Raw genomic sequence first — 23,811 nt, 5'->3', positions numbered from 1 at the left:
CTCCAACACCGGTTCTGGTGTCCTCCTTGGCTCTTCACGATAAACAGGGAGAGTTGGCTCAGGTCTGTCTCCTGACTCAGCCACTCCCCCTCTGAGCCCCCCCCCAAGAAATTTTTGGGGCTTCGCTCTGCGCCGCCGTGTCTTCTTTTTCGACTCCATTCTCCTATAGCCCTCTTCGCACTGCTCCAGCGAATCCCAGGCGGGCTCCGGCACTCTCTCTGGGTCGGCCGCCCACCTGTCTATTTCTTCCCACGTCGTATAATCCATACTGTACTCCTTTTTGGGCTGCTCCTGTTTCCTCTTCGCCTGCTGCACCTTTGGGCGGCTACACTCCACTGGTTTAGCCCAGGGTCCTCTCCCGTCAAGGATTTCATCCCATGTCCAGAAATCCTTAATACGCGGCTCCTTTTTGGGCTGCTCCTGCCTGTTGACACGCTGCTCGGTCCGTGTGTGGTGGGTGATTCTGTAACGACGTTCTTCGTTTGTCGAAAGAGAGTCGGACCAAAATGCAGCGTGTTGGTTACTCATGTTTATTAATTGAACAAACGACGATACATGAAAAAACAAAAACAACAAACGGAACGTGAAAACCTATACAGCCTGTCTGGTGAAAACTAACACAGAGACAGGAACAATCACCCACGATATACAAAGCGAAACCCAGGCAACCTAAATACGGTTCCCAATCAGAGACAACGAACCTATGCAACACACACCCCTAATCAGCCACAATCCCAATAACTAAAAAACCCCACTAAGAATTACAACAAACAATAAACCCATGTCACACCCTGGCCTGACCAACTAATAAACTAAAACACAAAATACTAAGACCAAGGCGTGACACTCCTTCACTCACGCCGCCAAACTTACCCTAGTAAAACTGACTATCCTACCGATCCTTGGCTTCGGCGATGTCATCTACAGAAGAGCTTCCAATACTCTACTCGGCAAACTGGATGCAGTTTATCACAGTGCCATCCGTTTTGTTACTAAACACCTTATACCACCCACCACTGCGACCTGTATGCTAGAGTCGGCTGGCCCTCTCTATATATTCGTCGCCAGACCCACTGGCTCCAGGTCATCTACAAGTCCATGCTAGGTAAAGCTCCGCCTTATCGCAGTTCACTGGTCACGATGGCAACACCCACCAGTAGCACGCGCTCCAGCAGGTGTATCTCACTGATCATCCCTAAAGCCAACACCTCATTTGGCCGCCTTTCGTTCCAATTCTCTGCTGCCTGTGACTGGAACGAATTGCAAAAATCGCTGAAGTTGGAGACTTTTATCTCCCTCACCAATTTCAAACATCTGCTATCTGAGCAGCTAACCGATCGCTGCAGCTGTACATAGTCTATCGGGTAAATAGCCCACCCAATTTTACCTACCTCATCCCCATACTGTTATTATTTATTTACTGCTCTTTTGCACACCAATATCTCTACCTGTACATGACCATCTGATCATTTATCACTCCAGTGTTAATCTGCAAAATTGTAATTATTCGCCTACCTCCTAATGCCTTTTGCACACAATGTATATAGACTCTCTTTTTTTTCTACTGTGTTATTGACTTGTTAATTGTTTACTCCATGTGTAACTCTGTGTTGTCTGTTCACACTGCTATGCTTTATCTTGGCCAGGTCGCAGTTGCAAATGAGAACTTGTTCTCAACTAGCCTACCTGGTTAAATAAAGGTGAAATAAAAATAAATAAAAGAAGATAAACACACTAGTGTCAGCCCAACAGGACGCTCAGCTCTATCCATCCGGTCTCTTTTAATCTGGGTTAGGTGAAGCCACCACAGGGGCACTTAGCCAACCACTGGGGAAACTAGAAAATTCTGCTGAAATGCGAAATTACATACCGTAGACTATACAACGCATCTCAGAAACTAATTAGCTTCATTTGAGAAGGGTTGTTCTAACAGGGGTACACTTTGCTACAGAAGACACAGGTTTTGAATAGGATGACAGCAATTAAGATGTTCGCACCACTGTGCAAATTTCTTCTTCTTGGAGAGATGGGTAAGTTTTATTAACTTTATTGTGATGGTTTGTTCAATAGAACAACATTTACAAAAAAAACTCCAACATGTTTCAGCATACCCTTCATCAGGGAGTACAATGGTACAATTGATTTAATTAACATTCACAGACACTTTGAGGCAACCTAATCTTGCAAATCAAGTCAAGTGTTATTGGTCGCATACACATATTTAGCAGATATTATTGCGGGTGTAACGAAATGCTTGTGTTCCTAGTTTCAACAGTGCAGTAATATCTAACAATACACAACAAAAACAAAGGTATCATTGTACACTGATTATTCATGTTTTCTTTTAAATCCACAATTTGGTGGATCGAGATTATTTTTCTGACCTCACGGGATTACAACCAAATTATGATGAATGTACTATATTACATATTGGATCACAACAACATAAAACTTTTACATTACCGTGTAGTTTACCAATAAAATTGTCTGATTGTGATGTGGACGTACACGTTATTCATATCCCAAAAGAAAGAAATGATCTCAATACAAAACATTTTTATAGAAAGTTAGCAAAAATAGATAAGATCTTGCTATCGTGGAAAGGAAAATTCCTGTCTATTTGTGGAAAAATCACCCTGAATAATTCTTTAGTCATATCCCAGTTGACCAATTTGCTTATGGCCTTGCCTACGCCTAATGACTTGTTTTTTAAATTAATATTAAATAAAATTTGATTTGGAACTGCAAGCCAGACAAAATTAAACCGGCCTATTTATATAATGAATATAAACTCGGAGTGCAGAAATGATTAAATATTATAGCATTAGACCTCTCACTAAAGGCTTCAGTCATACAAAAGTTGTACCTGATTCTGAATTGGTTCTCTAGCAGATTAGTAAGAATGTCTCACCCAATGTTCAAGAAAGGCCTTTTTCCCTTTAGTCAGATTAGAACCTCTCACTTTCAGTTATTTGAAAAGGAAATAATATCCAAAATTTTGCTATTTTTAAAACAAGCCATAGAAAGTTGGTTGCAATTTCTGTTTAATCCACCAGAAAATATACTAATTGATGAAAAAATGTTTAAAAACTGTATAATCTTTGTAAATTTTATCATAAATAGGACTGGCGGAGTTATGTCACACATGCAGTTAGCAAAAATATATGGAAATGTCTGCTCTACTCAAAACTACAACCAACTAATTGCAGCATTAACTCAAAAATGGAAGAGGCAAGTGGAAAGAGTAGAAAGTAAGAAACTTTTCTGTTGATTCTGCATTAAAGGCCAATTTGGTTTAAGAGAATTGTGCTAACTAGAAATGTATACCAGTTTAATTTAAGGACCAAAAAATTGACAGCTGTACAATGTAGATTGCAAAATAATTGGGAAGAGATTTTCGATGTACCGATTCCATGTCACAAACAATGCTGGATTCGAAACTTAGAGTATTTCAATTTAAATTATTATACAAAATTCTTGCAACCAATACAATGTTAAACGTATGGGGGGATACAACCATCCCAGCTCTGCAGATTTTTCTAAAAAGAGACAGAATCGTTAGATCATTTGTTTTGGTACTGTCCATATGTAGCTTGTTTTTGGTCGGCGGTTCAGAAATGGATGGAGAATTGCAATTAATACCTAGAGCTAACACTGCAAATAACACTGTTGGGGGATTTGTTATAGATCAATAAACATTTTTAATTTGCAATCTTTAGAAACTATGAGAATAGAAAGGTTCAGAACTTTTGTGAATGCACAACTATACACACAAATCTAAAAAAGTAAAAAGTGGAATGATTAAATATTAGGACGAGCAATGTCAGAGTCTGGAGTTTTTATATACAGTTGAATTCGGAAATTTACATACACTTAGGTTGGAGTCATTAAAACTTGTTTTTCAACCACTCCGCAAATTTATTTTTAACAAACATTAGTTTTGGCAAGTCGGTTAGGACATCTACCTTGTGCATGACACAAGTAATTTTTCCAACAATTGTTTACAGACAGGTTATTCCACTTAAAATTCACTTTATCACAATTCCAGTGGGTCAGAAGATTACATACACTAAATTGACTGTGCCTTTAAACAGCTTGGAAAATTCCATAAAATGATGTCATGGCTTTAGAAGCTTCTGATAGGCTAATTGACATCATTTGAGTCAATTGGAGGTGTACCTGTGGATGGATTTCAAAGCCTACCTTCAAACTCAGTGCCTCTTTGCTTGACATCATGAGAAAATCAAAGGAATCAACCAAGACCTCAGAAAAAAAATTGTAGACCTCCACAAGTCTGGTTCATCCTTGGGAGCAATTTCCAAACGCCTGAAGGTACCACGTTTATCTGTATAAAACAATAGTACGCAAGTATAAACACCATGGGGCCACGCAGCTGTCATACCACTCATCATACCGCTTATACCGCTCAGGTCTGGTGGTATAAAAATAGAACTGTTTGGCCATAATGACCATTGTTATGTTTGGAGGAAAAAGGGGGAGGCTAGCAAGCCGAAGAACACCATCCCAACCGTGAAGCATGGGGGTGGCAGCATCATGTTGTGGAGGTGCTTTGCTGCAGGAGGGCCTGGTACACTTCACAAAATAGATGGCTACATGAGGGAGAAAAATTATGTGGATATATTGAAGCAACATCTCAAGACATCAGTCGGGAAGTTAAAGCTTGGTCGCAAATGGGTCTTCCAAATGGACAATGACTCCCAGCATACTTCCACAGTTGTGGCAAAATGGCTTAAGGACAACAAAGTCAAAGCATTGGAGTGGCCATCATAAAGCCCTGACCTCAATCCCATAGAAAATTTGTGGGCAGAACTGAAAAAGCATGTGCGAGCAAGGAGGCCTACAAACCTGACATTGTTACACCAGCTCTGTCAGGAGGAATGGGCCAAAATTCACCCAACATATTGTGGGAAGCTGATCAGAGGCTACTTGAAACATTTGACCCAAGTTAAACATTTCAAAGGCAATGCCACCAAATACTAATTGAGTGTATGTAAACTTCTGGCCCACTGGGAATGTGAGATTGATAAAATAAATCATTCTCTCTGCTATTAATCTGACATTTCATATTCTTAAAATAAAGTCCTGACTCCAACAGAGTCATAAGTCAAAATCATAAGTCAATGGGTTCACATACTTTTTCCAACCTACACTGTGAATGTTTAAATGATGTATTCAATATAGACAAGAAAAATAAAATAATTTGTGTGTTATTAGTTTAAACACTGTGTTTGTCTATTGTTATGATTAAGATGAAGATCAGATCAGATCAAATTTTCTAACTATTTTTTGCCGAAATCCAGGTAATTCCAAAGGGTTTTAACATACTTTTTCTTTCCACTGTATGTATATACTGTATATACGACTCTGGAGAAAATGAGGAGACCACAGCAAAATTATAATTTTCTCTGGTTTTACTATTTATCGGTATGTGTTTGGGTAAAATGAGAATTTTTGTTTTATTCTATAAAGTATTGACAACATTTCTCCCAAATTCCAAATATTGTTATAAAATAACAAAAAAGATGCAGTGTTGTCAGACCTAGAATAATGCAAATAAAATAAGTTCATATTAATTACACAATTAAATAACACAATACGAATGTTTTAACTTAGGAAGAGATCAGAAATCAATATTTGGTGGAATAACCCTGATTATCAATCACAGCCTTCATGCTTCTTGGCATGCCCTCCACCAGTCTTTCACATTGATGTTGGGTGACTTTATGCCACTCCTGGCGTAAAAATGTACGCAGCTCAGCTTTGTTTGACGGCTTGTGACATCCATCTTCATCCTGATCACATTCCAGAGGTTTTCAATGGGGTTGAGGTCTGGAGATTGGGCTGGCCATGACAGGGTCTTGATCTGGTTGGCCTCCATCCACACCTTGATTGACCTGTCTGTGTGGCATGGAGCATTGCATTGGGGTGGAAGGGTAGCCTAGTGGTTAGCGTTGGAGAAGGTTGCAAGTTCAAATCCCGAGCTGACAAGGTACAAATCTGTCGCTCTGCCCCTGAACAGGCAGTTAACCCACTGTTCCTAGGCCGTCATCCTAGGCCCTGCCACCCCAATGCAATGCTCCATGCCACACAGACAGGTCAATCAAGGTGTGGATGGAGGCCAACCAGATCAAGACCCTGTCATGGCCAGCCCAATCTCCAGACCTCAACCCCATTGAACCCCATTTAACATCCTTATCATTTATCGCCCTCCAGGTTCCCTCGGAGAGTTCATCAATGAGCTTGATGCCTTGATAAGCTCCTTTCCTGGTGCTCACCTCTCACAGTCCTGGGCGACTTTAACCTCCCCACGTCTACCTTTGACTCATTCCTCTCTGCCTCCTTCTTTCCACTCCTCTCCTCTTTTGACCTCTCTCACCTTCCCCCCTACTCACAAGGCAGGCAATGCTTCCTCATCTTTACTAGATGCTGTTCTTCCACTAACCTCATTGCAACTCCCCTCCAAGTCTCCGACCACTACCTTGTATCCTTTTCCCTCTCGCTCTCATCCAACACTTCCCACACTGCCCCTATCGGATGGTATCGCGCCGTCCCAACCTTCGCTCTCTCTCCCCCGCTACTCTCTCCTCTTCCATCCTATCATCTCTTCCCTCTGCTCATACCTTCTCCAACCTTTCTCCTGATTCTGCCTCCTCAACCCTCCTCTCTTCCCTTTCTGCATCCTTTGACTCTCTATGTCCCCTATCCTCCAGGCCGGCTCGGTCCTCCCCTCCCGCTCCGTGGCTCGACGACTCATTGCGAGCTCACAGAACAGTGCTCCGGGCAGCCGGCGGAAATGGAGGAAAACTCGCCTCCCTGCGGACCTGGCATCCTTTCACTCCCTCCTCTCTACATTTTCCTCCTCTGTCTCTGCTGCTAAAGCCACTTTCTTCCACTCTGAATTCCAAGCATCTGCCTCTAACCCTAGGAAGCTCTTTGCCACCTTTTCCTCCCTCATGAATCGTCCTCCCCCTCCCCCCTCCTCCCTCTCTGCAGATGACTTCGTCAACCATTTTGAAAAGAAGGTCGACGACATCCGATCCTCGTTTGCTAAGTCAAACGACACCGCTGGTTCTGCTCACACTGCCCTCTGACCTCTTTCTCCCCTCTCTCCAGATGAAATCTCCCAACAACCTGCCCGCTGACCCTCCCCCTCTCTTCTCCAGACCATTTCCGACCTTCTCCCTTACCTCACCTCGCTCATCAACTCATCCAGAAAAAACCTACACTCTCCCTCCGAAGGACTCATTGCGAGCTCCACAGGAGCATTTCCCTCCTCTACATTTTCGCCTCTGTCTCTGCTGCTAAAGCCACTTTCTTCCACTCTGAATTCCAAGCATCTGCCTCTAACCCTAGGAAGCTCTTTGCCACCTTCCAAATCCCCGACAATTTTTTATTTTTATTTTACCTTTATTTAACTAGGCAAGTCAGTTCAACTCATCCCTGACCGCTGGCTACAAATTCTTCTGAAAAACCTTTTCATCCCTCCGATGACAACTACAGACCAGTATCCCTTCTTTCTTTTCTCTCCAAAACTCTTGAACGTGCCGTCCTTGGCCAGCTCTCCCGCTATCTCTCTCAGAATGACCTTCTTGATCCTAATCAGTCAGGTTTCAAGACTAGTCATTCAACTGAGACTGCTCTTCTCTGTATCACGGAGCACTGCTAAAGCTAACTCTCTCTCCTCTGCTCTCATCCTTCTAGACAGGCTTGTGAACCATCAGATCCTCCTCTCCACCCTCTCCGAGTTGGGCATCTCCGGTGCGGCCCACGCTTGGATTGCGTCCTACCTGACAGGTCGCTCCTACCAGGTGGCGTGGCGAGAATCTGTCTCCTCGCCACGCGCTCTCACCACTGGTGTCCCCCAGGGCTCTGTTCTAGGCCCTCTCCTATTCTCGCTATACACCAAGTCACTTGGCTCTGTCATAACCTCACATGGTCTCTCCTATCATTGCTATGCAGACGACAACAATTAATCTTCTCCTTTCCCCCTTCTGATGACCAGGTCCACATCTCTGCATGTCTGGCACATATCAGTGTGGATGACATCACCACCTCAAGCTGAACCTCAATCTTCCTCCCGGGGAAGGACTGCCCGTTCCATGATCTCGCCATCACGGTTGACAACTCCATTGTTTCCTCCTCCCAGAGCGCAAGAACCTTGGCGTGATCCTGGACAACACCCTGTCGTTCTCAAACATCAAGGCGGTGGCCCGTTCCTGTAGGTTCATGCTCTACAACATCCGCAGTCGCCCCTGCCTCACACAGGAAGCGGCGCAGGTCCTAATCCAGGCACTTGTCATCTCCCGTCTGGACTACTGCAACTCGCTGTTGGCTGGGCTCCCTGCCTGTGCCATTAAACCCCTACAACTCATCCAGAACGCCGCAGCCCGTCTGGTGTTCAACCTTCCCAAGTTCTCTCACGTCACCCCGCTCCTCCGCTCTCTCCACTGGCTTCCAGTTGAAGCTCGCATCCGCTACAAGACCATGGTGCTTGCCTACGGAGCTGTGAGGGGACCCTACACCCAAACAAGGGCACTGCGTTCATCCACCTCTGGCCTGCTCGCCTCCCTACCACTGAGGAAGTACAGTTCCCGCTCAGCCCAGTCAAAACTGTTCGCTGCTCTGGCCCCCCAATGGTGGAACAAACTCCCTCACGACGACAGCGGAGTCAATCACCACCTTCCGGAGACACCTGAAACCCCACCTCTTCAAGGAATACCTAGGATAGGATAAAGCTATCCTTCTCACCCCCCACCCCCCCCCTTAAATGATTTAGATGCACTATTGTAAAGTGGCTGTTCCACTGATGTCAGAAGGTGAATTCACCAATTTGTAAGTCGCTCTGGATAAGAGCGTCTGCTAAATGACTTAAATGTAAATGTAAATGATGTGATCAAGGTGAAGATGGATGGTCACAAGCTGTCAAACAAAGCTGAGCTGCTTGAATTTTTGCAGCAGGAGTGACATAAAGTCACCCAACATCAATGTGAAAGACTGGTGGAGGGCATGCCAAGACGCATGAAAGCTGTGATTGAAAATCAGGGTTATTCCACCAAATATTGATTTCTGATCTCTTCCTAAGTTAAAATATTAGAATTGTGTTGTTTAAAGATTAATATGAACTTATTTTCTTTGCATAATTCTAGGTCTGACAACACTGCATCTTTTTTGTTATTTTGACCAGTTGTCATTTTCTGAAAATAAATGTTCTAAATTATAATATTTTTGGGGGGAATTTGGGAGAAATGTTGTCAGTAGTTTATAGAAGAAAACAAAATTGTTAATTTTACCCAAACACATACCGATAAATAGTCAACCAAAGAAACGGATCATTTTGCAGTGGTGTTTTCATTTTTTCCCGAGCTGTATATGTGTGTGTGTGTGTGTGTGTGTGTGATGGGATGGGATGTATAGACAGTATGGACAGAATGTGTAATATATCTGAAGAATACGTAGTATAGAATAGTATATGCACATCAATAGTTAAACAGCATAGGCCTTGACTAGAATACAGTATACACATATGAAGTGGGTAAAACAGTATGTAAACATTATTAAAGTGACCAGGGTCTATTAAAGTGACCATGTCAATGTACATAGGCAGCCGCCTCTAAGGTGCAGGCAATACAATATTTTAATGTATAATCGTTTAAGGTTTAATATATTTTTGTAAGACGTTTTCCTTTGTTTTATTTATAGTTCATGCGCTAGCTGGGACTGAGCCCTCTGCCATACAACAGGAGAGTGGTCTCATGTCAGCCAATGTTGGAGACACAATGGTTCTGCAATGCCTCTATAAAGGCGACATGGCCATGCATTTCTCCTGGTACAAGCAGCCCTTCAGAGAAAAACCTCATCTCATCTCAACCATCTATAAGTATGACAAATATGCTACATTTTACCATGAGTTTAAGGATAACCCTCGGTTCTCAGTGCAAAGCAGCAACGGCGTAAATCACCTCAGCATCTCAGACATGAAAGGCTCGGATTCAGCCACGTACTACTGTGGGAGCGCACACTCAAATGTGGTGGAATTTGGAACAGGGACCATTCTCAATGTAAAAGGTATACTGCTGAGAAATGTATTTAGATTTCTTCAGACATTCCCAAAAAATGTAATTGATAGATAAAGAGCCGTAAAAATAAAAGTTACATTTTGGATATAGTCTTACTACAGCATATTCAATGCAATTTGCTGACATATTTAAACACTCTTTTCAGGTTCAGAGTCCAACAGCATGTCTGTGCTCCAGCAGGCTGTGTCTGAGTCAGTCCAACTAGGAGACTCTGTGACTCTGAACTGTACAATACACACTGAGACCTGTGCAGGAGGACACAGTGTCTATTGGTTCAGACATGGCTCAGGAGAATCCCGTCCAGGAATCATTTACACCCATGGAGACAGGAGTGATCAGTGTGAGAAGATCTCTGAGGCTGGGTCTCCTACACAGAGATGTGTCTACAACCTCCCCAAGAGGAACCTCAGCCTCTCTGATGCTGGGACTTACCACTGTGCTGTGGCCTCATGTGGGGAGATACTGTTTGGAGACGGGACCAAGCTGGACATTCATGGTGAATTTTATTAGCTTGTTTATTAACAATATACAAACATAACCCTTAGTTATAACACTGTATTAGCCAATACTACATTATATACAGGGCTGTGGAGCAACTGGGTAGTAACTGATTACATGTAACTGTAATCAGTTTCATGTAATCAGGTTTAAACAAAAACGTGATTAATTATTGGATTACTTGTAAATTCAGAAAGGATGGTTGGGGAAAAATACATTATAACACATTTCTGTTTTCTCAATGACATTCAATTCAGCATTGAAAAAAAGATGCAAATGAAATTTGTTTTCACCTGATTGAGTCTGACCACAGGTCAGAGACCACTATGATGAGACATCAAATGTGTTTGGGTAATCCAAAAGTTACGTTACTGATTTTTGGGGACAGATAACAAGTAACTGTAATGAATTACACTTAGAAAGTAACCTAGCCAACCCTGATTATATAGAATTATACAGAAATGGGAAATATAAAAGGTTTAATTCTTTCAGGTGGTGACATTCAGGTTGCAACTGAAGTGGATATGAGGATCCTTGTCCTCCTCTCCATCATAAGAACTGGAGTTCTCCTTTGCTGTCTGACCATCATCTTCGTCATCTACCTCATCAGGAAATAGATCTATTCTATGATTCAGTTTCAACATTTTAAATTGTGTTTTTTACATTGGATAAAAGTAGAGCCTCAGAGCAACAAAATTGTATATCATACACTGCATTTGAGGAACAATGGGAAAGTAATTCTGCTTTGAAAGTTGATAAACTTGTAACCTCACTTTTGAGAAAATGGCCCCTGAATGTTTTGGAACCTACTGGAGAACTTTCCTTTGTCTACATTCAGCAGTGTTCACACCCTCTTAAGCCAGCCACACCCATCTCTTTAACGATTCACATATGAGGTCCTGTGCTAAACTGTGAGTAGTGGAGTAAAGATTTATACTAAAAGTGGTAAAAGTAGTAGCCTACAATAAGGAAAAATCCCAGGTAAACAGAAAGTGTCCAGATATATATTTTTTTTACAAATATTAGATGATGCTTACCCAGACACATTTGTCTAAATTGATGGGTCATTTGAATTACATGCTTTAACCCCCCGGCCACATCCAGTGGTGGAAAAAGTACTTAATTGTCATACTTGAGTAAAGGTAAAGATACCTTAATAGAAAATGAGTCAAGTAAAAGTCACCCACTAAAATACTACTTGACTAAAAGTCAAAAAGTATTTGGTTTTAAAAGTACCAGGTGTAAATGGAATTGCTAAAATGTACTTACGTCTCAAAAGTAAAAGTATAAATAATTACAAATTCCTTACATTAAGCAAACCAGATGGCACAATTTTAGACAGGGGCACACTCCAATACTCAGCATTTGTGTTTAGTGAGTCTGACAGATCAGATGCAGTAGGGATGACCAATGGTTATTTGCATAGTAGCAATATCAGAAAAGGATAGCGTCAATATAAATAAAATAATATACAGTTTGTACAAGAACAATATCAATAATGATATCAGTGACATACGAGGTAGTTACATGTATACAATCAGGGGTAAAGTGGCTGAGCAGCAGGATAAAATAGTAGCAGAAACATAATGGTGTGTGTGTTAGGAGAGAGTAATTTGAATAAAGGCATTGCAGATAGTGCTGATGACTGGTCCGTCCAAACCATGCATGAACAAAGGAATCTATGCAGGGCATGTGATGTCAGTAGACTCTTCGTCGAAAAACTCCCTGATCATCTCAAAAGATAAGTTTGTCTAGCTTTGTCCAGTCCAGGTGGTACTTGTACAGGCAGACCATCCATGGGAGGAAGGATGTCAGCGTTGCGTAGCAGCTGAAACCTGGTCCCGACTGAGTCTGAACGCTCCTTCGCCATCAACAACACCAGAGTCCAGAACATCGAAGCTGTAAAACAGGAAATAACAAATAAAATTGTAGACATTACAACCTTGCACAACATCAATTCACCTCCCAAGTTTAGATAAGAAGAATAACCTCATACAATGCAATGAAAATGATATTCACCTGAAGTGCTGGTACTGCTTGATCTGTGGCAGTAGCCTGAAGTACAGCGTCAAGTGTTCTTGCCAGCCATAGCTTTCCACCAGCACCGTACTATCCTCCAGTCCAACCAGTTGTGGGATGTTGACCCCTGTCACAGTGCTGTCCTTCACAACACCATAAATCTCAGACAGTATTCACTCTGGTTTTCTGAAGCGCTGCTTGATGAGGCCGAAGCATCAGTCGGGGGTAAACTTGGTGTGGCCTGTGATCAGGAAGTGAAGGTCCAGACTGTGGTGGAGTTTGTGCATGGTCCGCCAGGCACAATGCCAGGGCACAAACTTGTTCTTGTTTTGGCCACTGCAGTTATCACAACTCAGGTCCACATGTGTTTCCCCAACTTCGTAGTTGGTGAAGAAATGGTGCATGTAGTTGATGACTGCGCTGCTGCCTTTGCTGGATGACATACCTTCATCAATCAAGTAGTTGACTTGTTGTGGTATTCCTTCACAGTGGACACCAAACAAGCCACACTTGCGGGGAGTTAAAAAGTAGATGGGACCTGGCTGCATAGGGTCAGAAGAATAGAGCACCTGCAAACAACAAAATAACATTAAGATCAATTTATGAAAAGAAAATGTAACGAAGTGAAAATGAAAATGTAACGTAAAACATAATGTATGTTTTTAATAATTTGTCGGTAAGTTTCACTTACCTACAAATCTGCGGAGCAGCATCACTGCATACAGAAACATAATCTTGGAAACTGGAAGTTAAAGTGATAGCACACAGCCCGACCAGACATACCTCTGGGAAATACAGAAATAATGTGAGCTCAATAAATGTAGTTCCAATCATGTTGGAGGTCAATTAAATAATCAAAACATGTTGTTTAAGCTTTATATGCCATGTGTTGTCATCAATTCCTTGTAGATATGCCACACGGCTGCTTTTGTCACATGGGATGGTAGCAACTTTGCACCAAAGTGTTTGTGTCCTGAGTGGTGTCCTGGTAATACTATTGCATTATCCTCTGCGTAGTTGTTGATGAAGTTCACCACTCAGCTGCAAGTCCTCATGCTTTAGGTGTAACCTGTGCTTGCTCGGGTCAGCTCTCTCTTTGATGGGATGCGTTAGGATATTCTCCTTGTATGACTGGTGGAGTAGAGTCAGGCGTGTTCTACTGATGCTGAAAGACAAATTACAGATGCATATATTTTGGCATTATTATACAATAGATAGCCGTAATCACCGTCAGAAACAACTGGCTAACTTGATGGGCCATGTATCATCTGGCAGGTTGGAGTCTTTTGTTGAGATACTAGCTAAACAATGAACCATAATCCTAATCCATAGAGTACTAGCAATACAAACTGGTTGTCATAGCTAGCTAAAATGATCCAAATGGGTTCAATGTTAGCTAGTTAGCTAGATAACAGTAGGCTATAACTAGCAATGCGAAATGGCATTCTGAGATAACATTACTACACACAGATCAAACGTAATGTTAGCTAGTGAGCCAGCCATCTAATATCAGCTAGCTAGCTAGCTAACAGTAAGCTTTAACTTGCAATGAAAATAACTTTCTGACAAAATTAGAAATGTATAATATCTGAAACTGTAGCGAGACTTTTACCCATATACATGGATGACGGCAGACTGCAACCCCGGCAGACTGCAACCCCTTTCATTAAATAAGACGTCCTATGTCGTTTCTGTTTTGTTTGTACAGCTTGCTTGGCCGGTTGTTATGTCTAGTCACTCTGGGTCACACTGACTATGTGCAATGCTGTACAAATCATCTTAAGCTTTAACCCCCACTCAAACTCTGACCATTTTACTCACCCTAGCAGAGCTGGTTAGGCTGTTTTCATGTTATCCAGAGCATTGGTGACTGTAACTGGGCTCTTGGCAACAATTTAATTACGCTTTTTTGCCAATGTTTACTGACACCGGGCATATTCATCTGGTGTTGGCGTTTGTAAATTCATCAATTATTCTGCGCTCTGGCACACTCAGACGAGAGTGCTCTGAAACAGTTGTTTCAGTGATGTTTTGTATTGAAATGGATACTTTCATATTAAATTTTACTATCCTGTACATTAAAAAAAATACCTACACAAACTGACCAGTTCAAATAGACAGAAGAGTGCTATATAGCAAACCAATCCAAACTCATCTCTCGGCATGTGCAGCCCACTCATTATCTCAGCCAATCATGGGTAGCGGGAAATTGTTTTTCTTTGGCTTAACCAACTAGGCTTGTTATTTAACAATTGTATTCATATTTACAGATGGCATGCAAGTTTGGTATTAACTTAGGGGGCGGTATTTTGACATCCAGATGAAAAGTGTGCCCAAAGAATACTGCCTGCTACTCAGGCCCAGAATGGACAGAAAACACTCTAAAGTTTCTAAAACTGTAAAAATAATGTTTGTGAGTATAACAGAACTGAAATGACAGGCAAAACCCCGAGGACAAACCATCCCCCAAAAATAACAAATCATCCTACCACTGATTTCAGTGGCTGGCACTTTTATAATAGGGCGAAATCAGGGCCGATTAGATGTCAACAGTCTTAGATGTCAACAGTCTTTAGAAAGAGTTTCAGGCTGGTTTTTGGAAAAATGAGCTAGACATTGTAGTTTTTCTAGGTGGCTCCCATTTTGGCTTTAGTGTTTCGAAGCACGTGAATGAGAGCGCGTTCTTTGGTATTTTTCTCCGGTAAAGACAACGATTCTCCGTCTTAAATGTTATTGTTTATTTGCGTATTAGGGTACCTATTGTTTGATTATAAACATTGATTGACTTGTTTGGATAAGTTTATTGGTAACGTTTGGGATTCATTTTGTATGCATTTTGAAGGAGGGAAACCGAATGTACTATTGACTGAAGCGCGCCAGCTAAACTGAGTTTTTATGGATATAAAGAAGGACATTATCGAACAAAAGGACCGTTTGTGATGTATCTGGGACCTTTGGAGTGCCAACAGAAGAAGATCTTCAAAGGTAAGGCATATGTATTTCTGACTTTCGTGTCGCAACTCCCTGGTTGAAAATGATTAGTTATGCATTTGTGTGCTGGGCGCTGTCCTCAGATAATCGCATGGTTTGCTTTCGCGGTAAAGCCTTTTTGAAATCTGACATGGCAGCTGGATTAACAACAAGTTAAGCTTTATTTTGATGTATTGCACTTGTGATTTCATGAAAGTTTAATATTTATAGTAATTTAATTTGAATTTGGTGGGGGTTTTTTTCATTTCACTTCACTTTATTTTGTGCATGTCCATTACATGAAATCCAAATAAAGATCCATTTAAATTACAGGTTGTAATGCAACAAAATATGAAAAATGCCAAGGGGGTGAATACTTTTGCAAGGCACTATATTTATTTTTCCACTTCTCAAGATAATCAAGACAGATTGCTGAACTACAGCAGGTTTGTTCTGGTTGTTATCATTACTGTCCTCTTAGCAACACACATTTTCCTGATAGTCTTGTGGAGGAGAGGTCTGTATAAATCTAAGTAGGGGAGAACCGGGACAAAATAAACAATTGTAATTGTTTTTCTTAATTACTAAGACATCGATCGAGCTAGTGACACCATATATTTTATAACAAACAACTTACATATGTCCTCTACCATTAGCAAATGTAGTTTCATATCTAGGGTAAATGTGTTTGAATTTAAATACACCAAGAACAGAACAACCTGTACCTGCTGGTGGAGTGGGAGTAACAAAGCCATGGGATGGAAGTAACAGCTGGCATGTTATCTACATTTTTCGATTTGTACTATCAGCAAATGTAATATCAGCCATAATTTCATGTTTGTGTCGATTTGATTAGTTAATGCTAAAGGTTCTAAATTTATGAAAATGAACCATGCGACAGCGTCGCAATGTTGCACAACCACAATATTTTGCCTTACAATATTAATCAGACAACAATGGATGATGTAATAACTATACTAACAATCATTTTCTCATCTCACTTTAATGGGAATGTACTATTCATGCTTAGCCCTACCAATCAGTTACATTCCAGCGGCCCTTTAAATGCATGCTCCTTGTGTCTTGATAGAATAAATGTTTTTATTTTCTTCACAAATGGAAAACTCATCATGGTTATTACATTTCCATGGCTTAACACAAGGTAATTGATACACATTTTTAACCACTAACCTGTCGATAAAAACTCATAACTCGGTGAAACATGATTGGACTGGACTGGGTTTTTTTGCAGGGAGTTTGTCCTTCGCATTAGGAACGTGTTGACTTAACATAGAAGTGAGAATGTTGTCGTTATCTGAGAAAATGAGCGTGTTACTTTTGCCCTGTGTTACTTTTGTCCCAGCTCTCCCTTAACGTGCTTAAGTAGTGTGCCAACATTTAACTTTGTAATACTTTATACCAAATATATGATATATGAATGCCAAATATTAATGTAATGAATTAATATTATTTCAACCATGAATACAAAACAATAATATACTAAATATATATGTTATGTTTTTAAATTAGGGGTGACCACTTCACCCACAGTCCAAGTGAGTAATTTTGTATTCTACAAATATATATATATATATATATATATATATATATATATATATATATATATATATATACAGTGGGGCAAAAAAGTATTTAGTCAGCCACCAATTGTGCAAGTTCTCCCACTTAAAAAGATGAGAGAGGCCTGTAATTATCATCATAGGTACACTTCAACTATTACAGACAAAATGAGATTGTAGGATTTTTTATGAATTTATTAGCAAATTATGGTGGAAAATAAGTATTTGGTCAATAACAAAGTTTCCCTCAATACTTTGTTATATACCCTTTGTTGGCAATGACAGAGGTCAAACGTTTTCTGTAAGTCTTTGCAAGGTTTTCACACACAGTTTCTGGTATTTTGGCCCATTCCTCCATGCATATCTCCTCTAGAGCAGTGATGTGAATGTTTCACAGTAATGTTCGACGATGTGTCCATGTAAGAGGAAAATATACTGCTTCAGTAATATTGCTTGTATACTGTACTTAATGTCATTTTTTACTACCTTTTAAAAAAATCTGAACTGATAGATTACCAACTGCACCAGTCCATCAGAGACCTGATCTCTAAATAAAAGGCTACATAAAATGCAAGAAAATGGGATAATATCATTTTCTCCTCACACGAGGCACCAAAAAAAGTACAAGTATTATTAACTACACCGTTTGTTTTGGTCAGAAACCTTACCAATTCCTTCATTTGAAACATATGTATTTATTTTTCTCCTTCTCAAGAGAATCATACCGGATTGCTGAACTACATAACATTTGTTTTGGTTGTTATCATCATCATCATCTTGATTGCAACTAACATATTCACAAGCAGAATTACAACCCAGATTACAAGAGGCCGGATAGACAGAGCTGAGCGTCCTGTTGGGCTGACACTACCATGTTTATCTTCTATGATCAAATGTAATGCAGCGAAACTCAGAATACCTTTAAGGTATAGGTGGACTAAAAGCCAAGGCTCCTGCTAACTGCATGAGTTCTTCAGTTCAGTGATCTACTTGGTGCAGTCAGAGGAGCACCACCTATTGGTTAACAACCACCAATTCTCGCCAAAAGTTATCTACCCCAGGGGGTGGATAAAATGCCCAAAATAATGATTAGACGCAACCTTAATTGGTGTCATCACTGTGAAAACATATTTTTTCTGTTTACTGTAACCCAGAACATTTGTTTAAATGTTATAATTGACAATATACACTATGTTTAACAAACTTAAAATGTAAATTCTGGGAACTTCTATGATGATAAACTACAGCCTACAGACTAATATCTTATCATTCTCTCTCTCAAACCAAATGTAAGAGTGGAAAATCAGTGGTTGGTGGTAAGAATTTTTTAAATCTTTTGTCATTTTATGCAGCTATAGCTCTCACACCATGTCCCGCCCCTAATCAGAAATTACTTTCATCTAAAGACGTAGTTCTTCCTTCATGGACTGGCAGTGTGTATCTAAACACAGAATGGTACACATATATTTATCAGCTCTTGTCATCTACGGCTTGTGTGAGTTATCTAAGCCATTATGATTTTGTGATTCATAGTTAAGACTAGGTTTAGGTATAGTAGTGCATAAGTGAACAGAAAGTTCTATGTTTGGGATTGTTTCTAAACCTTTGTCTTCTCTTTTTAAGGTCTGACCCCTGTTGTGTCTGCCTCTCCTCCTCCCTCAGTGGTAGCCCAACCTGGAGATAATGTCACTTTTCACTGCAAGGATGTCACTGGTGCTCCAGGACATGTTGGCTGGTTCAAGCAAGACAACGGCTCAGAGCCTCTGTGCATCGCGTCTATGTACAGCTCTGAGCCAACTGTCCAACATCATAATGGTTTTCAGCCCAGCCATATGGAAATGTTCATCAGCCATAGAATATTTTTCCTGAAAATCACAGAGGTGGATGAAGCTGATTCTGGTGTTTACTTCTGTGGGATGTTTGATAAATACATCATCTTCACCAATGCGACTGTCCTGAAGGTCCAAGGTAATCTTTTCAACAACTCGTCTGCTATGACTCCAACTGCACTAACATGTATCTGATGTATCAGAGATATTATAGAGGAGATGTTGGAGACATAACTCTATCATACTACAGTGGAAATAACTGCAGGAATGTTTAACTCTCCTAATCGTCCAAAAGGTCACAACATTTCAGAAAAGGACCTTACAGAGAACTGTGAAGAAGGTATGTTTATTCTGTTATGTTAAGTGAGAATCTTTCGTAAATTAATTTATATTACCTACCATTAAAGTACAGCAGAATATAAATAAAGTGCAACGGCATCTTAAAGCAATCCAGACTGAGAATCTTCCATTTGTAGCAAACAGGGTAATGTTTTAAATAGTTCTGATTCTGATTGAAATCGCTTTTGTAGGAATGTACCTCATTCCATTGGTTGTGATCCTGGGTGTTGTAACTGCGGCACTACCTATAGTCTTCCTCATCCTGGTCCTCAAGATCAGACGAGACACAAAAAGACACAACACAGGTAGAAGCCCATTTCATGATAATATGGGGCCTGTGAACTAGAATGAAATGATCTGTTCACCTCTTCTCTCATCCCATCTCTCTTTCATATCCTATTCAGGAACTGATTCTCAACGACAACCACAATTTGATCAGGTAAACACTATATGATTAAATACTGTATGTTCAGCCATATTTTTTAAATACAATTCAGAAATACTATTCAGAAACACTGTAAATTATAATTGTATGTGATGATATTTATAAATCTACAGATACAAGATCCAGATACATTGAATTATGCCGCCCTGAATTTCACCTCCAAGAAGAGGAAGATGGAGAGGAGAAGAGAGAAGGAGCTGGACCCCGATGTAGTGTATGCTGCTACAAGATGATAAAGTGGAGGAGGATGAAAGAGGAGGACAATTGGTTGGCCATATCTGTGAATATAAGTTCAAATCTTGCTATATTGTATCTGTATAGTTAAATGAAATGTATTGAAATCTAAATGAATCTCTGAAGTGTATGATTAAGCTATAATGCCTGAGGGGGTGTGTGATATGGCCAATATACCCCAGCTCAGGGCTGTTCTTAGCACGACGCAACGCTGAGTGCCTGGATACAGCCCTTAGCCGTGGAAAATTGGCCATATACCACAATCCCCAGAGGTGTCTTTTTTGCTGTTATAAACTGGTTAACAATGTAATTAGAGCAGTAAAAATGAATGTTTTGTCATACCCGTGGTATACTGTCTGATATGCCACGGCTGTCAGCCAATCAGCATTCAGGGCTCGAACCACCCAGTTTCTAATTGTGAATTGTACCTCAGGGCGACTGTAGCCCTCTCCAACTCAGTTAGGTCAGTGGTAAAGGGTGTTGTTAGAGAGGAGGAGTTAGAAGTAAAAACACAACTGTTTAAGAACCACAGAGTAGTTGCCTCTTTTGACCTCTCTTAACTTAGATCTCTGTTGTGTGTGTTAGTGATTTGGTTATTTTTTTATAGGGTGACCCTGATGGTCAAAGTACCCAACAGTAAACAACTGTATTATACTGATCACTTCTAAAGACAAATAAAGAGTTAAACCAAAATAGCCTTTGTCATGATGTCATGATGTCCCCCCTTAGTATTACCTCTCTTGGCTTTGCACTGATCACAGCCCCCTATTTCAAGAAGCACCTTTTAAGGAGAATATGATTGGGGTCTGAGTTAGAGGAGGGGCAAGGGAGGAACATATCACTTCCTGTAGTTTGAGTGAGAGGAAGAAGTAGCTCAGTGTAGAGTGAAACCTGCTGAGGTGAACATCACTGGGCTTCTCATAGACTGAGCGATGAGATGGCTATTATGTCTCTTTCTCTGTCGCTCTCTCTCTCTCTCTCTCTCTGAGTATGTTTTGCCAGATTTACTGTCCACCTGCCAACCGAGTGTTGTTGGTGAAGCATCTAATCTTTGAATCTCTTTTTAAAAAATGGGCAAAATATTTAGGTGTGTGTCACAGGTGTGACTGATTGCCTCACTAAATAACCCTTTTAACCCCTGTTTCTGTTTGTTTGAGGTACGGCCGCCCACAGGAATTGAGGCAGTCCAGGGGCATGGTGGATCCCTTTGTTGGCTGAGAGCGCATGCGTTTGTTGAGATCATACAGAGGACTTTCAGTTGAAGCAATGGTACTAAAGAGAGAATATGTTTTCTGGGCTTCATCATTTCCTGTGTCACTTTCTGTTTGTTTTGTTTGCATCATTCTCTTTCTCTGCTTAAGACGAGCACCCAGCACTACACTCTTCATCTGTTCATCTGGACGATAAATACCAGACCAATGCCCCTCAGTTAGATGTGAAAAGTATGTGAAGAATATAAACAAGCTAAAATGATTTCCCATACCCTAAGCATTCAACAAGACTACAACATCCATATTCTCTGTCACTTTTCGTGAAATAAAAAACTATTTTCCTTCATGATAACCTCTGGGACCTCTGACCAATGCGCTCAATACATACTGTAACTCAATGTGCAGAGTGATATTTATTCATGTTTACATACAATAGCTGCATATACACCGGGATATGGCAAAAGAAAGTAACATATTACATAAATCTACTGACGTTTGTCTTATATGTATCTATTTCCTGGTGGTGTAGATGATGATGATGATGATGAAGATGGTCAGACAGCAGAGGAGAACTCCAGTTATGATGATGTTGAGAAGGATAAGGATTCCCAAGTCACCTTTTAAAATAAAATAACTTACTCAGTCACAGGCTGTTGAATAAGATGCTGGGTCCTGGAATCTGCACCTTTTCCAGAGCAATAAAATGTTAATTCAAGACCTCAATCTCAATCTAGTTCAGGTACTATACTGTAAAATACAGTAGATACAAAGTGTATTGTCAGAAATAATATATTTAAATCTTAAATACATAGGCATGATCCTCCCTTTTGTTTTAATAGTAAGTTTGCATTAATACAGCTGGCTCTACTGCTGCAAATAACTGAGAGTTGGCCAGGCAGAGTTTTGTCATTGCCCTCCTCTGTAGATGGAGCCCCATCATGTGTATACTGGTCGTGTATACTGGTCTGTCAGATGAGAGTGAGAGTCAGGGGGTTGGCGGTCTTACATGAATGGAGTGATGATCCACAGGCCTGATTGGGGTCCTCTATAAGTGTCAGTTAACGCCCATATCCTGCAGTTTGTTCTTTGTGGTCTAATTGACAATATAAAAGTTTACAGTGCCTCAACCAGAGTGTGAGGTGACAGGAACTTGAAGGCTGGAGCCAGTGATGGCCTGATATTATTGGTTAGTAGCCATGACACCCAGACTTATCTGAAGGCTCTGATCATGAGCCAAAAGGCCTGTTTCTGAAAATGTCTGTCTACTTTTGTAGCTGTAGCTACAGCCAGGCAAGGGTTAGGGTTAAGGTTAGGCTAGGTCTTTGGTTGGGGCTGGGGTTAGGGGTTATGGAATCGCTTTAGGGTAAGTGGATAGCTAGTTGAACATCTATAAACCATCTGTAGGGGACTATCTAAATAATGCATAACCAGCACTAACTCGGATAGGCTGTAGCCTTGTGGTCTCCTATGAACTCAACCGAACCCAAACGCTTCCTCAAACATGTTAAACATGTGGTGTGTTTAACTGTAGGTCACTTACTTAGATGTGCACATATATTTAAACACTTCTCTTTTGATATTCCACATAAAATGCCTTTAAATGTGTCAGTTCAGCTTTCTGTAAATTGACATTGCTGTCAAATAACAAGAACCACGCCCCCTACCAATGAAATACCGCACTGTGATCTCAGATTCACAACCAGACAGATCAGAATAGATCTACACACAGAATGGCCAGTATAGGCCTACTATTCATTTATTTTATCTTATACTTTTATAGCCTACTGGACTCATAGAGTCGGCAGGTAGCCTAGTGGTTAGAGCGTTGGTACAAATCTGTTGTTCTGCCCCTGAACAAGGCAGTTAACCCACTGTTCCTAGGCCATCATTGAAAATAAGAATTTGTTCTTAACTGACTTGCCTAGTTAAATAGAGGTATTTTATAAACAGGGATCTTGTTGGCGCGAGTGACTCTTTGAACTTACAATGGCTAGCCCCAAGTCATTATATTTTTTTCTTGTGCTTTATGCTATTTGCCTCATGCTTTGTTGACTAACTTGCTTGTTTATCCAACCGTGGGACAGACTATGTTTGTTCCCACACTCGGGACTCTTTATTGGTTACAAGGACTCTTAGCCTTCCATCCTATTCTAACCACCTCTCACGGGCTTTGTATTCATGTTTCCTGATGAAATTGCTGTACAATATGATCTTGTTGCCATGTGATGCACATTCAAATTTCACATCCCTTCTAACGCGACTATCCCCGATGCTCCTCCCTCTTTTTCCTGTGCCCCGCTACAAGGTTTCTGAGTCTGAGGTGCTAAAGGAGCTCATTAAACTTGACATGAAAAAAACATCTGGGTCAGGTTTAGATCCTTTCTCGGTTTCATGGCAGCCACGGTTCGTCCTTTATATAAAGGGGGAGATCAAGATGATTCTGAACTGTTATAGGCCAATTTCTATTTTGCCCTGTTTATCAAAAGTGTTGGAAAATCTTGTCAATAATCAACTGACTGGCTTTCTTGATGCCTATCGTCTACTCTCTGGTATGCAATCTGGTTTCCGTTCTGGTTATGGACTGCAACC

The 23,811-nt window shown here is 40.7% G+C and overlaps 2 protein-coding genes across 2 annotated transcripts; both read left to right on the top strand.

Annotated features, from left to right (window-relative positions):
- Nucleotides 1-1,813: 1,813 nt before the first annotated feature.
- Nucleotides 1,814-11,682, top strand: LOC135516273 (uncharacterized). The gene is made up of 4 exons (XM_064940440.1): nt 1,814-2,030; nt 9,721-10,086; nt 10,243-10,593; nt 11,088-11,682. Exons 1-4 carry the CDS (start codon nt 1,973-1,975, stop codon nt 11,210-11,212), a joined length of 900 nt encoding a protein of 299 aa, XP_064796512.1. The 5' UTR covers nt 1,814-1,972; the 3' UTR covers nt 11,213-11,682.
- A 6,859-nt stretch (nt 11,683-18,541) lies between these two features.
- LOC135516274 (uncharacterized) lies at nt 18,542-20,698 on the top strand. Its single transcript, XM_064940441.1, has 6 exons — nt 18,542-18,659; nt 18,788-19,132; nt 19,289-19,333; nt 19,524-19,637; nt 19,737-19,771; nt 19,891-20,698. The coding sequence occupies exons 1-6, from the start codon at nt 18,587-18,589 to the stop codon at nt 20,008-20,010; spliced, it is 732 nt and encodes a 243-aa protein (XP_064796513.1). The 5' UTR covers nt 18,542-18,586; the 3' UTR covers nt 20,011-20,698.
- Nucleotides 20,699-23,811: the final 3,113 nt, after the last annotated feature.

This window comes from Oncorhynchus masou, chromosome 27, assembly GCF_036934945.1.
Source record: "Oncorhynchus masou masou isolate Uvic2021 chromosome 27, UVic_Omas_1.1, whole genome shotgun sequence".
In the NCBI taxonomy this organism is placed as follows: Eukaryota; Metazoa; Chordata; class Actinopteri; order Salmoniformes; family Salmonidae; genus Oncorhynchus; species Oncorhynchus masou.
The sequence above is the reverse complement of the archived record's forward strand: the minus strand, read 5'-3'. Positions and strand labels throughout refer to the sequence as shown.